The sequence below is a fragment of the Lytechinus pictus genome, chromosome 3 (genome assembly GCF_037042905.1).
Source record: "Lytechinus pictus isolate F3 Inbred chromosome 3, Lp3.0, whole genome shotgun sequence".
Lineage (NCBI taxonomy): Eukaryota > Metazoa > Echinodermata > Echinoidea > Temnopleuroida > Toxopneustidae > Lytechinus > Lytechinus pictus.
Window position 1 is genome coordinate 43,826,809 of NC_087247.1, and position 15,578 is coordinate 43,842,386.

At 34.8% G+C, this 15,578-nt stretch overlaps 1 protein-coding gene across 1 annotated transcript; it reads left to right on the forward strand.

Annotated features, from left to right (window-relative positions):
- The first annotated feature begins 3,110 nt into the window (after positions 1-3,110).
- LOC129255586 (uncharacterized) lies at positions 3,111-7,352 on the forward strand. The gene is made up of 6 exons (XM_064095983.1): positions 3,111-3,339; positions 4,443-4,632; positions 5,185-5,438; positions 5,662-6,105; positions 7,023-7,289; positions 7,324-7,352. The coding sequence occupies exons 1-6, from the start codon at positions 3,111-3,113 to the stop codon at positions 7,350-7,352; spliced, it is 1,413 nt and encodes a 470-aa protein (XP_063952053.1).
- Positions 7,353-15,578: the final 8,226 nt, after the last annotated feature.

Sequence of the window (15,578 nt, forward strand, 5' to 3'; positions counted from 1 at the left end):
ATTCATCTTTTCCTATGAATTTGTGTATTGTTATGGTGACCGTCGAGACAAGCCCTCTAGGATTTTATACAGCAGCCAATTTCCATTTTAATGACGCAAGTTTATCTCAATCATAATGTTGTATTCTAATTGTCATATTTATACCTGTTAGTGTAAATATTTTTGTATGGAATGGAAAAAATGAAATTGAATTTAACTTACATGTAGAATTGCTCCCCTCCCATAAAAACAAAACTGGAGTAATTGTATTCATATGAATCAGCGTAAGATGACATAAACGCGATATCATCAATGAGCGGGCTGGCTTGATTTAGAAAATGTTTTACTAGTCACATGAAATATAGCAAAGCAGGAAAATTATGCCTCCAAATTTTTTATCCAACCGTGTAGATTCAGATGAATTTCGAAAAAAAACCCAGTAAATTGCTAATATTCTGGAATAAATAGAGTTTATTATACAATTGATTAATTGTGGGACTGAAATCCTGGCGAAACACTGCTTGTTGGTTGGTCGAGTTTAGTGTGGATGTGGCGCTATCCATCGATATCCGATGATTTCCACCAGGCTAAGCGAGAGGGATTCCACCCTCCCCTGTACAGCTCTCGCCATTCGATTTTGCTATTAATTTCACTGTGTGTGAAATATAGATTCACCGAAGAAAGGCGTTGTGGAGTATTAAAATATGTTGAGTATTTTGTTTAATAAACATCGTTTTTTAGATTTAACAGTTAGTACTCGTGCTTGAGTTTTCCTTGCGCCATCACCATGATAAGTTCTTTGTTAATACTATCGTTTTTGTGGGGGTGGAGGGGAGTTAAACATATAGAGACATAATAATGTAGATGTTGGATCAATCTGTTCTTCTTTCTCGCAAATTCTCCTTTATTTCCTTTTAATTTGTCGAGTCAAACATGTCAAATTGACCGCCATCGTGTATCATTATTTCACTCATCACCGATATCTAATTTACAAATCAAATTGCGCACATCACGCCACAGAGCGTATAAAAAGAGATATAACACATATCAAATAACCAAACCGCCAATAACTTTTCAATTTAAATCTTCCAATTGTTCATAATTTCTCAATTTTATTGAGGTTGAAGCATCTGTTTTCAGCATTAGATGCGATTTCGTCAAGTTCAAGATAAACTTTTATTCCTTATTTTTTCTATCAGTTGAAACTTAAAAGTGTTAGAAGTAATTTAATTGCTTCTCTGCATGGTATTCGGGTGATATAGATGGCAGATGTGTTGACAAATAGCAAGAGAAAGTGAAAAAACCGGCATTCATATAAAGAAATACATTAATTTATATTTCTCAGACAGGCTTGAATACTCCTTTTGTCAGCAAAATGATCCTAATTATTTGTGTTTAAAGATACATTTGAAGGAATTCATTTTGATAAAGGGCATATGGCATGATTGTTTTTTACTTTTTGAGAGAGAATTTAAGGATTCTTAAGGGAAACTTGCAGAGTTATTCAGTTAAGTCGAACATTTACTGTTATATTTCATCACAAATACTGATAACGAAATTGAGAAATGCACAATGCATAAACATTACTCTGTACAGTAGTCTGAAGTGGAAATAAAACGAGATGAAATCTCATTCCTGAAAAGATGAATGCAGAAATTACATAAAGATTGGGAAATCGCTTTTCAGGTCACATATGTTAACGGTGTAACCAGTGAAAAAGTAATTGTGTACAATGATTATTTTAATGCCACCTAAATGCATTTTACATTAACGTAGGAATCATGTGAGTTTGGCGAAAAATAAAATCAATAATATCAGTTTTGCTTAACCAACCAGGCCTAGTTCATGACGCATTGAGTTGAATTTGCGCATGTGCATTTGTAAAAAAAAATACACACACACACACACAAAACGACTATTGACCAGTGATTGAAAACGAATTCCATTGGAGGATATAAATTTAGTGATAAATGGCGTATCGCCGCATTTGCAGCACCAAGGGATCCTGTGAATACCATCCAAAGTTCTTTCATTCGAAGAAGAAGGTAAATATTGGCTGAAATCTAGAACTTGGACATCTGAAGCAAAGATTCATAAAAGGGAAAAGGATTTCAGTCATGTTTTATTTTGAGGATCATAGGCATCACAGAAGATCGCTGATTCTAATCGCTGTGGTTGTAGCAACTTTAGCTTCATTATGTCAGTCACAGCAAGGCACAGGTAATGTGACAACAAATTTACACATCTACGCTTATTTGGGAAATGTGGAAGATAAGGGGTAAATCTAGGGGGTAATTCCTAAGGTTTTGTAATCATCATTAAGAAGTTTCATTTCAAGCGTTTTTTTTCTTCATATGTATCAAATGAAGAATACAATATAAAAATTACAAAAAAATGGTGCATCAAAATTGAGGTAAATTGGCAATAAATCTTAGATGCATATACAAATACCAATAGCTTGATTACACATGATGTAGAAAACATGAGAAAAGGGAAGCAGAGCTTGTAGAAAATTGAGTGCCTCGGAGATTAAATACAATTTCTAAGTCATATAGTCAAAATAAGATTGTATATTGTATCTGTGAGCAAAAATCCACATTGTAAAAAGTGGTTACCGAAAAGGTACGTTATTGGCATGACTTTACGCAATAAACAAAAGTATATGCAATTCAAATGCAGGAGCTCCCGTTTTAAACACAGTGCAATCCGTATTTTATCGATCTCCTTATACTCGTAAGGTGCATATTTTTATTATAATTTCATTTTGTATACTGGATTTTTCTTAATGTACCATTAGTTTTACCATAGATTATAACATTATTGTTTTATGCTGCATGTGCAATTGTTATACCTTTGTAAATACATACATTTCAGCTTTTCAGCTGCAATATGTGTATGCTTGTTTTACTGGAAATGAATAAACCATGAAATGAATGAATATATCAAATTATTGACCATTATACGTTTCCTTTAAAAAAAAAAAAGTAAAAATATCACTGTAAAAATCCGTTTAGTATATCCGGTAAAATGTTTAGGGTGTTATACAGCGTTTTATAGGTTCTGTTTTATCTTTCTTGAGAGTAATGATGGATTGTTTAAAATTACTTTATTCCATTTTCGCAGAGACAGACATGGTAACAGAGGAATCCTCGTCTTTCAGTTTTAGCTCGGGTGATCCTAGCCTACCATGTATCTACAGTGGAGTACCCTATATGCATGGTGAATCGTGGAAACTTGACGTGTGCACCCTTTGCAGCTGTGACAATGCTACAGTTACCTGTGTCATCGAGAGTTGCCAGGCCGCCTTCTGTGTAGAACCCATCAAACCGGATGGAGAATGTTGCTACTACTGCCCATTCAGTGAGTTAATAAAATCATTCCGATGTTATAGCTGTTTCAAAACCGTACGCGATCGTACATTTATTCTGCCTGAAATGCAATTGGAAATATCATCAATAGAAAAAAAAACTTTTACATTATTTTGTTAAGGAATTAGTAGAATTACCAGTAGCCAGTGTCATCAGTAACGGCCTTGTGTGTGTAAAAATGAAAATTCCATCAGAATCGGGCAAGGAACAACAATAAAGTTATGACATTCTAAAATTTTGCCTTATTTCAAACAGTTCTCTGCACGTCCTCATGAGTATGCAATGAAGAAGCTGTGGATATCCTATTCCTCTTATCCTTTTGTACTTTATTATGAAATTTATGTAAAAAATGTCCTCCAAGAATTAAAAAAATGGATTGACTCATGATTTAATTTGTACAACAATCACTGCAGCAAGGGAAACATTTCATACTCACATGCATGAAAATATGAAATGTTTATGATTTCTTGTAAGAACATAAGAAAAGGGAAAATATGGCAATTACATTTTATTCCACATAATTTATTGCATATTCATGACGACGTGCATGTAAATTTTCACAAAATATTTATAAATGTTAACATTCAATTTTTTTTCTTTGTCAACATAAATTTTCAGCATTTTGCTCGGTGAATTTACTCTATTTTATATATAGATCCTTTAATTTTAGCACAGATTACCCATTTGATATCGATTGAACAATAATGATTTTTCATATATTATGTATGTGTTATCAACAAACGCATTTCGGGGCTTGTACTAGTGATTTTTTGTCTGTTTGAAGAGCAAAAGAAAATTTAAATTTGGTAATGATAGTGCAGATACAATTGGGTTTAAAGGTAAGATATTGACATCAAACGCAATTTATTCGAGTAGAGATATTTTTTGTGGGGACGACTTCTGCGACACAATCTGTTTTTTTTTACTTAAATAAAGATAGTCAAAGAAAAAAATATGTAAATACAAATCGTTCCAATCTTAACCTATCATAATGCAAAACTCAAATTTATTTTAAGATCTGCATGTTGACATACTTATCCTCTGCCACGAGACGTTCTTATTTATCAACAATCTCTAAAAATATTTATATTACAGATGTCAAAGTAAAATTTGTAAAACCCAAGATAACCAGTGAGGGCACCATTGCCGAGGGAAGGGAGAATCAAATCTCCCTCGATGTGCCGATCAAATTCCAGGAACTCAGGGAAACGACGGGTGTCTCTGGTGAGAACTTGTGGACTCTAAGTGCATGGACATCACCCAACCAAGACGGCAGAGGACAGAGGTAAATATAAGGACATTCAAAAAATCAAAGATCCTTTTCAAATTTCCTATAGATTTAGGTTTATTTTTCACCGTGCGGTAAAAACATGATTTGTTCTTTTTTAGGTAGAATTTTACATTTATAATCTTGTGTTTAGATATTTTACTCTGTTGATCAATAAAAAGTTTTGCAATCACAAGGCAGACGCTTTTTGGAACGTTGAGAATATATTGTCAAAAACCTTCATGACAAAGAAGCCTTTGTTAAAAATCGATGAGGGTCGTCCGGGACTTACGGACAAACGACATATTTCGTCAGCTCCGAATCTTAGGACGATCTGCTGTCGCGGTTCACAAAGTTTTGACAAAGTCCTCTAACTAAGCAGTCCATTGTGATTTGATGGGTATTTTCAATGTTGTAGAGTCCGTCCCAGTTGAAGTTGTAAATATTCGCTGTTATCACTTTACCGTTTACCAAAGAAAGTCCAGCAGTTGGGCTTACTATGGCAGGGCGTGGGACAAATGTTTTTCATAGTACACCTCCGTTTACTATAGGCCTAATCTCTTAAAACAGGTATGGATACCAAACAAACATATTGAATGATGAGCAGATGGGACAGACTTATACCAAGAAACAAGGTTTCAAGTTTACGCCTTTGCAGTATTCTTTTCACGATGTAATGTCAGAATGTAACAACATGAAATACATCTGCACTATGATTGGCAAAAGTGAAATGCCCCGCACAACAGGAAACTTACCTTTCGAATTATCAGGATTCCCTGACGAGATCGCCCTCACCGGCTGTACCGAAGCTCCTGAATGCCAAGGTAATCTAAACAATATCCCTAATATGCTGATGTATATTGACTGTACCGAACTAACTCTAACTCTAATCTTCACCAGATCAACAAAAATATTTGCCCGCTCTCCGATATTTAAAAAGGAATGTGTTACTCCTTAAACAATGATGATTCATGACCGTGTGAATTTTATGATTGTAGGGTGTACTTTATCTTTATAGAATAATGTGTATCTTTCGCTTACATTCAGGAATCGCCGCCCGCGATATTGAATGGAGTCTTGAACTTCTTGGGATGGCCATCGCTGGTCAGGCAACATCTGTCGGCCTCAGTAGCACGGTGTTCTTCAGGGAAAACAACACGGAGATTTCAGGTCAGGGGCTATGGCGAATGGGTATATTCGGTAGCAGAGACGCCGGGGGAAGTGGAGAACGTTTCAGTTACGTTTCACAAACACTAAGCGAAGAGCAGCAAGCCAAGACGCTGATTGAGAACACACCGCTGAACCTGACTAACGTTGAAACCCTCTTCGAGATTGGTTCCGTAGGCTGTAACGACTTTGGTTTTATCTGTGTTGAATTCACCGGTGGCGATGGTCCTAACCCGTATTACTTCTTCCGGAAAGAAGGCGCCGTGGATGCTTCGAGGTCAGCAAATACCATCACGAAATGTAAAGAACAAGAATGTTTGTCAAGTAAGTTTTGTCTCAGACACATCCTCAAAATAACCCCACATAACTAACTTGGTAATATGGTAGTGGAAATCTCTGTAACATTCTGTACGACCTATTTTTTACTTTAAAAAATAATTTTATACATTGGGAATACATTTTTCGTGATAAAAGTCTATTAATGCAATGATGATGAAAAGCCCTTGTGCAATATCACGATGAACTACCAGTTTATACTTATCGGTATTTTCTAATATTAATTGCATGGAACTTTTTAAATGGCATGTATTGATTTATAGTTCCATTATTTATTTTTTAATTGAATAAAGGGGGTAATGCTTATATTGTACAGGCTAGTTGCACAAACCGGACGCTATAATCTCTTTCGTACTTCGACCTCTCTTTTTTAGATATTTTTTTCTTTCCATTCCCTCCTCTACTCCCCGCTTATTTAGGCCTACTTTGTGAAAATCACGGGGGCATACTATAATATAAATGATAATAATAATATTAATAATCTATAAAATCATACTTTCGAATACACTTTTATCCAACGCCGATATGGCCAATAATAGCTATAGTGCTTAGTGCAGTAAAAGGAAACGTGCACAGTATTACGCTTTAAACAACCAATTGACTACTGTTTTTCTCTGACATTTTATGAGCATCAATTTCCTTTTGGCATACGTTTTCTTGCCTCGTCAAATACTGAAAATTAATACATTTTACACTAAGATTGGAATTAATATAATAGTGTCACTTACTATTAGAATCATAAAGATTCTTATTTTAAAAAAATTGCAAATATTAATATATGTAATGATGGAAAGACCCCTCAGGATACATAAATTATCAGCAGATAAAAGAATACAGATACTGATTGATTTCAACAATAATTATATTTGTATTTTTGTTCAACATGACAAAAATATACTTTCCAGAGGCCATCTTCTCGGATCTTGAGGTCGATCTCGGAGACCAGGTTCTAAATGAAAACAAGAACAACCATCTAACTGTTGATATAACTGGCATCACTACAAATGACTCCAAGAACGTTATGGGAGGAAATCTATGGATGCTTGGTGTGTACGGCAGTAGGAATCCTTTCGGCTCTGGTCCCAAGACAGGATTCATTGAACAAGCTCTAAATCCCACCGCTGCCGCTACTACCCTGAGTGAAGGCGAAAACCTATCCCTAGGGGAAATCGGTTTTGACTTTGACATGACGAGAATTGACTGCAGTGAAGCTTTCTACCTTTGTTTCGACCTAGACAAGAATCCTCAAGCCACTGTCAACTATGTCTTTGATTCTCTGCCTGATGAATCTGTTACTACGACTTGTGTCGATATGTCGAGCAAATGCAAGGGTAGGTAGGCGTTTAAGTTGTACAGTAACTTACCCTTACCCCCTAAATGTTTCCGTTACTCAAATTATATTTTTGTAAAAAGAAATTTGATAATTGCCAATCCGTGATATTTGTAATTTATAATTTGGAGTCTACATGCTGTGAAAATTGTACCTCTTGAAGCTAAAATAAAACCCTGAAACTAGGCCATTGAGATAAATACATATATATAATTAATGGTTTTATATATTATGATAATTTAATTCACCAGGTGCCACAGCTGTTGATTTTGATTGGATACTCGATGTTGATGAGGGAAAATTCGGCAAACCGACGCCATTGTCGATGGATGTTGAGATTCATTTTACACCTGAAAGTCCAGCGGTGACTGGACAAGGTCTATGGAAGCTTAGCGCATTTGCTTCAATGAATGAAAATGGTACGGGTGTCCGCATGGATGAAATCGTACAGACCTTGGACTCCTACAACCAAGCCATGACGCTTCAAGAAGGAGGACCTTTGGAATTTTATGGCATTCAAGTACCATTCCCAATCGGCGAGTTAAGTTGTGATGGTTACGGCTGGTTCTGCCTTGAGTTCCAACAAGGAGAACGACCCAGACCAGAATTCATGTTTGAAACGGAAGGGGATGGTGAAAGCATTATCTCCTGCAAGAAACACAGTTGTAAAGGTAGTACTATCTATCTATTTGTTAAATATTGTTATATATCTTGGCCACCAGCAAACCCAATGCCCAATGATGAATATGATTGATATGCATTTGATTTTTTCGTATATCTTAATGATATCCTAATAAAATAAATTTTAGGATAGGTTAGGAAACTGCACATGCTTCCAGATTTTCCCGAAATTCAACATCCACTCAACGCAATGATACCACACCAAGATATATCAATCATCGGATGTCTTCTCGCCTTGCCAAGCAGTTTTACAAAGAAAGGTGGGGCTCTTTTAATAGGTTTTCACTTTTGAAGGTAAGTCGAATGAAACTCCTGACTAAACTTTTGCTGCTCAATAAGCAGCCGTATGTTTTTTTTGCATGCATGATTTAATTCATATCAGGATATAGCACCTTCACTAATCAATCGTCTTGGTGGATATAGAGACCCCTTGATGTTCCCTTACCAGACCAGCAACGAATACCAGTTACAAGACCAGCAATGGAGAGCAAATCTCATGGAGGTAAGTCCAGTGGCACCCAATGACTCATGACCCAAATGTTTCTGCTAATTTAGCAACCGAATGTGTGTTTTCTTTTATGCACGAGTCAATTTAGGTTAGGTAAGAACCGACTTGGATCAACTAACATAGTTCGTGTGGATGGATGCAGGCAATCACGAAGTACCATGACAAAACCAACAATGGACAACTATATCTCATCTCATGAAGATAGGTCCAATGACGCCCTAAATGGTGAAAAACTAATGAAAAATTGTATCTGTTCATTTAAGATTTGAATGTGTGTGTGTTTTTTTTAGTCACGTTTCAGTTCAGATTTAGGTGCGATGTATCTTGGATGTTCACCAATCATTTGCGTTGATGGATACGGTGATTCAAAAATCCATTGAACTACCGTTAAAAGTCCCGGGAAGTAAAACATATATGTCATCTGGATTTTCTCCCAACAAAGGTAATAATAATATTTAAAAAAAACGTTCAATAATAATATCATCACAATCCATTTTTTTAATAAAAACAAGTGTTTGTATATGATGTTGTCTGTTATCTACTTTTTATGTTGATCATGTTGATGGTATATAATTGTTTTATTGAAACAAATTTAATCAGCTCCCATCTATCAGCTGAATAGAGTACGATTTCTTCGGCAAAGGTAATATAATTTGTTTTAAGGGATATTGAAAGCTCATTATTTTTAGATTTAATCAAAAAAACATAATCATTATGAGGAGTTGCTTACCAATTCGTTTTGCATTCAATTTTAGGTTTTTTGTGGTAGCAGAAGTTTTGTTTGAACTTGTCAGCAAGGAGAGTAAACCTCATCTATCAGATGACAGCAAAAATTATTTAGATGCAGATTGGAAAAATACTTTACGTAAGTATGTATTCGTACTATAGTGACTAATGTGACTAACATCCACAATTTAAACAGTGTTTACCTCTCAGACAACAATGTTATTATACTTCGAGTTTGAGATCCCAAACGAAATACTTAAAATAAGGAAAGTAAAATAAAAGTTGTTAATATAGTTTTTTTCTAATATTTCGGCAATGTCCTAGATTAAATTTAACCGATTTTTATACAATCGGTGATGATTTTACTGTTAACAGTCTGCTTTTGAGCCGTTATATTTTGAAAATTTTGTTGTATTTTTTACTGCTGCAAATTCTAAGTGATATAATATTAGTCAATACAACTGTGATCCTACATTTACATCTTTTCCTTTTGTCATTCCAATGCGTTCTCTCTTCATTCCCTCTTTCTACTTTCTTGTCCATTCTCTCTATGATTCTTATTCCTTTTCTCTTGTCCGTTTCTTTTTTTCGGATTTCTCTTCTATTCCGCTCTTATTTTATTGCCTTATCTTTGCCTCATATTGATTTTTCCGTTTCATCATTTTCATTCCAATGTGTATCTGTCTCACTAAACAAACACTGATCCTCTACATTACCCGATCACTAAATTTCGTATTATAATTTTTATTTGTATTATTCCATACGCTTGTATCACTACATTCCCAAACCTAATTATGTTTTTCGATTCGTTGCAGGGAATTTATACTCTCAAAGGCGCTTACAAGACATCGATGGGACAATCGATTGCGTTTTCGTGTATTACAATTACATCTTAGATATAAACTCCCTGTCCGCAGATGCAGGATGATGAATAGAGGAGCACATTTGGATGTAATTTGCATGGGTCAAGTCCGTTGTATACTCTTAACATAGTCACATTAGAATTCATTTGACCGGTATTACAAATGATTTCTATTTAACACGAATTTTCTTTCTTTATTTTTTATTGAAATTATCAATTTGTTAATAAGATTATTGTAAATTTTGGGCAGAATGTGATAAAATCCAAAATAAAATAATTCCTTAACGGTAAACGGAATAAAATTTGCAATAGAGAGCCTTGGATTTGGAAAGAATTTCAGAGAAAGATTACTCTCCTATTTAAAAAGATATTCTGCAAATTAGAGAGTCAATAGAGTATATCAAAAATATCGGTTACTGTGGTGATACCAACATATCAATATTTTACCTTACCATCTAGGAACATATATTTGGGGATGGTTGAAACCTTTTCTCAACATGGTAGTATATATATATATATATATATATATATATATATATATATATATATATATATATTACAGAGCAATGTTTTATACATAGCAATGTTTATATATATATATATATATATATATATATATATATATATATATATATGTGTGTGTGCGTGTATATATATATATATATATATATATGTGTGTGTGCGTGTATATATATATATATATATATATATATATATATATGCATATACATATACATATGACACAGAACACATAACTTTTTCTTTAAAAGATAGAAATCGCTGATGATACTAATACATCCATCCTTAAGATCAGTGCCAATTTCAAGTAAAAAGGTTACGAAATTTGAAAATTATACTTGTGTTCTTTATTTTGATGATTTTTTTAAATTATTTTGAGATGTCGTCTTTAGCCTACAAATGTATTGGTAGATCCATATTTCATTTTTTTAAAATTCATTCAAGTATCTCTATTGTGCTGCGTACATATCCATTTTTTTTCATTTAAAAAAAATTATTATGTTTAAACTTAGAGAATGAGCTATTGTGAAAATTGAAAAATAAAATTATGAATGAATAAATACACTCTTCACTAATCAAAGGATCATTTTCTTGTTGTTTCTCATTCTATTTCACCATGATTTTACGATTCCATGTAAGGGTAATTGATTCTATTGATATTCTATGAGAGATAAGTAATTTGAAGACATAATCAACTTTCTGTGGATATATTTAAAGTTGAATTAAGAAGGGGGTGGGTTTCCATAAATATAGGTTCTACACACTATATATAGTATATATAAGTTGTTCAAACAGATAGCAAGTCACAAAAATCCTCTGCCTTCTCGATATTTTGCTTTGAAAGTCTATGAAATTAGCCACCTGTCAGAGCCCGAGAGACGAGTGTACAGAAAAGCCACTCGGAGTGTGACGTCACCGGGGGGAATTTAGTATAAGAGGTGCCTGAATGTCATACAGAAATGCTATGCAGAGAGAGAAAGATATTTTACAATTTTTTTTCAAAGCAACTCAAATCAAACAAATAGGACTGATATGTACAAATCTTTACTTTCCCTGTATAAAAAACAGTATGAATAACCATCATGAACTCTTCAATCATGATGTAAGATAGCAAACAGTGAGTTATTGAATGATATTTTCACTATTTCTCATTTATTTTATCACGATGTTCAATCAAGTGAATAGCTGGAAAGTAATTCCGGCGGCTAGCTCAGCTCTCGCTCAGCGCGCGCTAAACGCATAATACTAGTACACACAACACCCAGGCATTGAGTATACTGTTATGGTCGATCTGGTATGTCGACTTAGTTCATGGCCGTGCAGCGATCCCCTGGCGTTTTTTCTTCTTTTCTTTTGTCTTTGACTCCACTTTTATATCCTCTGGATCATTTCCACTCATAGCTCATTCCACAGAACAATCTTGAACCAAACGTATTATTCTTTCTCGGCCTTCTGAGTTGTTTTCTATATTTAATTACGCTAGGGGTCACCGTCACACATACAAACGCAATTCGCAAGTGAGTTGAAGACAGAGAGATATTATAGTAATTAGTATACATATCTATGGTTGAAGACAACAAGAAAGGTATGCGGTACGGTAGCTCGACAGCTAGCTGCGCCGGAGCGGGCGGCCGGTCGGCACAAAGCAATTCCGCAACCAACTGTGTTTTTTTGCAAGGGCCGCGTCACACGCGGATAAATATGTCATAATAACACGTCTGCTACGTTATCGACTGGTGAGAAGATCTCGATCAAATTTCATATTATTCACCTTGAAATTATTCCTTTAGGGTCTATGGTATCATTCTGAGGGAATTTACATATTTGGAATAATAGTACGGCCACAAATATTTTAATCATTTCCTCTTTGCAAGTTCTATGGCTCGCAGATACAACTTCAACTGCAGTTATTCCATATGAAGGCGTACGTACATAGTACACAAATACCCCCCGGTGACGTCACACTCAAAGAACACCCGTCTCGGTAGGCATTGCAGGAGCGAACTCAGGGAAAATGGGTAGGGATAAATCGTTCAAATTCACTATTTTGAAAAAAGAAAATGGGGGGTCGAATCACCTCTTAGTGTTTGGGGGGTTGTAAGGTTGCTATTAATGTAAATATCTCAATATTTGGAATCGTCTATTACACATAGCTTTAAATTCATGTTTTAACCACCATGACGATGTATTGGTTTACTAATGTGGAAATATATAGCTTCGTGTTATTTCTCTTTCTGTACGCATACAATTTAAAACTATCAATAACACAATATAGTTAACAGATTGTTTGGCTCAAATAAAATACAGGTTGCTAAATATTCTACAGATTCTGAGATTGGAGTACTCATAAAGTAAATGTGAAGAAAATTATGATGAATTAAAATTAGATTTAAAAGAAAACAATTTTCGCAAGTGTGTTCCTTTGTCAAAACAAACGAATAAATTTGTAACAATTTATATTTCTTTTCGTTTGTTTTGTTAGAAAAGGCCTTTATCTGGACAGAATGTGGAGGACAGTGGCGTACAGTGGGTCACGGCATAAGGGGGGCGCCAGCAAAATTTTTGAGTCACCCAGTGGGCGCGCGGCGCGCTCAATTGCCAGGTATACCGACCTAATAGAGACATTTTAAGGACTGTGTCATTAAAGGGATATTTATTTCACTTATCAATTAATGCTGAAAGAATTACATTCAGACCTGAAAAATGGACATTATAAGCATTAAAACAAATCCTGATATGTGTATCTGTCTCACTAAACAAACATTGCGAGCGCGAAGCGCGAGCTGAAATTTGTTTATTTATTGACCCAAAAAAGGGACAAGGACTATTTTTTAATGAATTCATATAGAGCATACACATCTCACCATAGTCATCTAATGCGAGCTCCAAGCGCTTGTTAATTTTTTTAAATAGAATTACAACTAAACACATGAAACACTTTTTGTAGTCATTGTAATCTTGAACATGATACGTATCTCACTAATCAAATATCGCGAGCGCGAAGCGCGAGCTAAAAATCGTTGAAATTCAGACATTAAGAGGGGCATTCTAAGGCTTGTTCGTAGGATTTCACTAAGACCATACGTATTTCTCTAATCAAATGATGCGAGCGCGAGCTGAAAATTTTTGATATTCAGAACAGAAAAAGGAACATTTTAAGGAGTGTTTTTAGGAATTCATGAAGAGCTGACATTTCTCACCAATCCACTAATGCGAACGTAATCACGGACTAGAGATGTTTTCAGACCAAAAAAGCCGGGGGCAATGAAAAAATGCATATGTCACTGCATAAAACAATAATAACTCAAAGTTCGAGGAAATATATTGGGTGCATATGAACTTGAAAACGGGATGTTTTACTACAACAGGTTATCTCATTAAAGAGACTATACGAACACCAGGAATGATAAACACATAGGCCCTAAGCAAATTATGTTTCACAAAGTTATGACAAAATATTTCTTATGTAATACCATGATATAATATAACATAATATGATATACAATAATTTCTTCTTCCCCCATTACATTTGTCTTTCTTTCCCCCTCTTATTCTCCCCCCGTTTTTTTTTTTTTTTTTTTTTTTTGGGGGGGGGGGGGGGCGTGCCCCCCGTAGTTACGCCACTGGTGGAGAAGATAGGGCCGAGTGTGACACTCATCACTATCATGTTTATACGAACATAATACAAATTACGTTATTACTCATTTTTGAAACATAAGAAATGTCTTTGAACATGGAGGATATCTCAATCTGTAGCTTTCAGTCCAATGCAAGCTATACAGTATTAGGCTTTGATTGGACCGCATGCTCAGAAGTTAAAAGCCATCATGATGTCAAACTGCGCAATACTATGCGCACAAGCTTGTTTTATGACTTGAGTCTCCAGGTTGATCAGCACAAAGTCTTTATACGAGGAAAGCAGATATCGCCCAGAAAAGTGCTGAGAAGACTAAAACTTGAACTAAAAATCAAATTACCCTCTCTCTTTCCCTCTGGGAAAACAAAATCCCTTCAATAAAGTAAACAATTTGCTCTGACAAAGGTTCACTTACGAAAAGGAAAAAAAAGAAGGAAAAGAAAGAAAGGAAGTTCCATTTTCAAAATTGATTAGTCTATCGTGGCGAAAATACCCATGCCAAGAAACAAAGACAATTGCTATTAATAGGCAACAAATTTAGTCTTTACCGATTACGATTGATGTTAAAGTCCTTGCTTGCTTTGCTAATACTTAAACAGGCAGACGATTAAAGTGTGTTCTCCATGTTTTTGTTTCGATCAATGTCGAATTGTTGTCTCCCTGGTTCCTGGCTTATTACGCCTAGCTTCAATAACTTATAAAAATCATATTGAAAATAATGAAATAAAGCATAATCAAGATCACATGCATCACTACTTGACTATGAAGTTTATGATATATTCAATTACGACATTTGGAGAGAAATTTGATCATCAAATAAAAAAAAAACCTTATCAAAGTTTAAGTACGCATTCTGATCTTCATAAATCAAGTAATACTTTCTAATTTGTTATTTTGATTACTTGAATTAAAATGAAAAATATAATATCAATGAAAGGTGTGATATTATCATATTCTTATTGTTTATTAATTTATGCATAACGTAACACATAGTCAGGTTTTGCAGGATCGTTCATTGATCCTCTTTTCCCCGTAAATCATCATGCAATATTTAGTATTGCATCACCGTGTTATTAATTCTTCCTACTGCAGAATCAGCAGCAAACGAGCAATATCGGTCCGTCTGAGTTTGTGGGGGCATAAAACCAAATCTGCCAGAGTCATTAAACTTATTGTATTAACACTGTACTTGACCTAC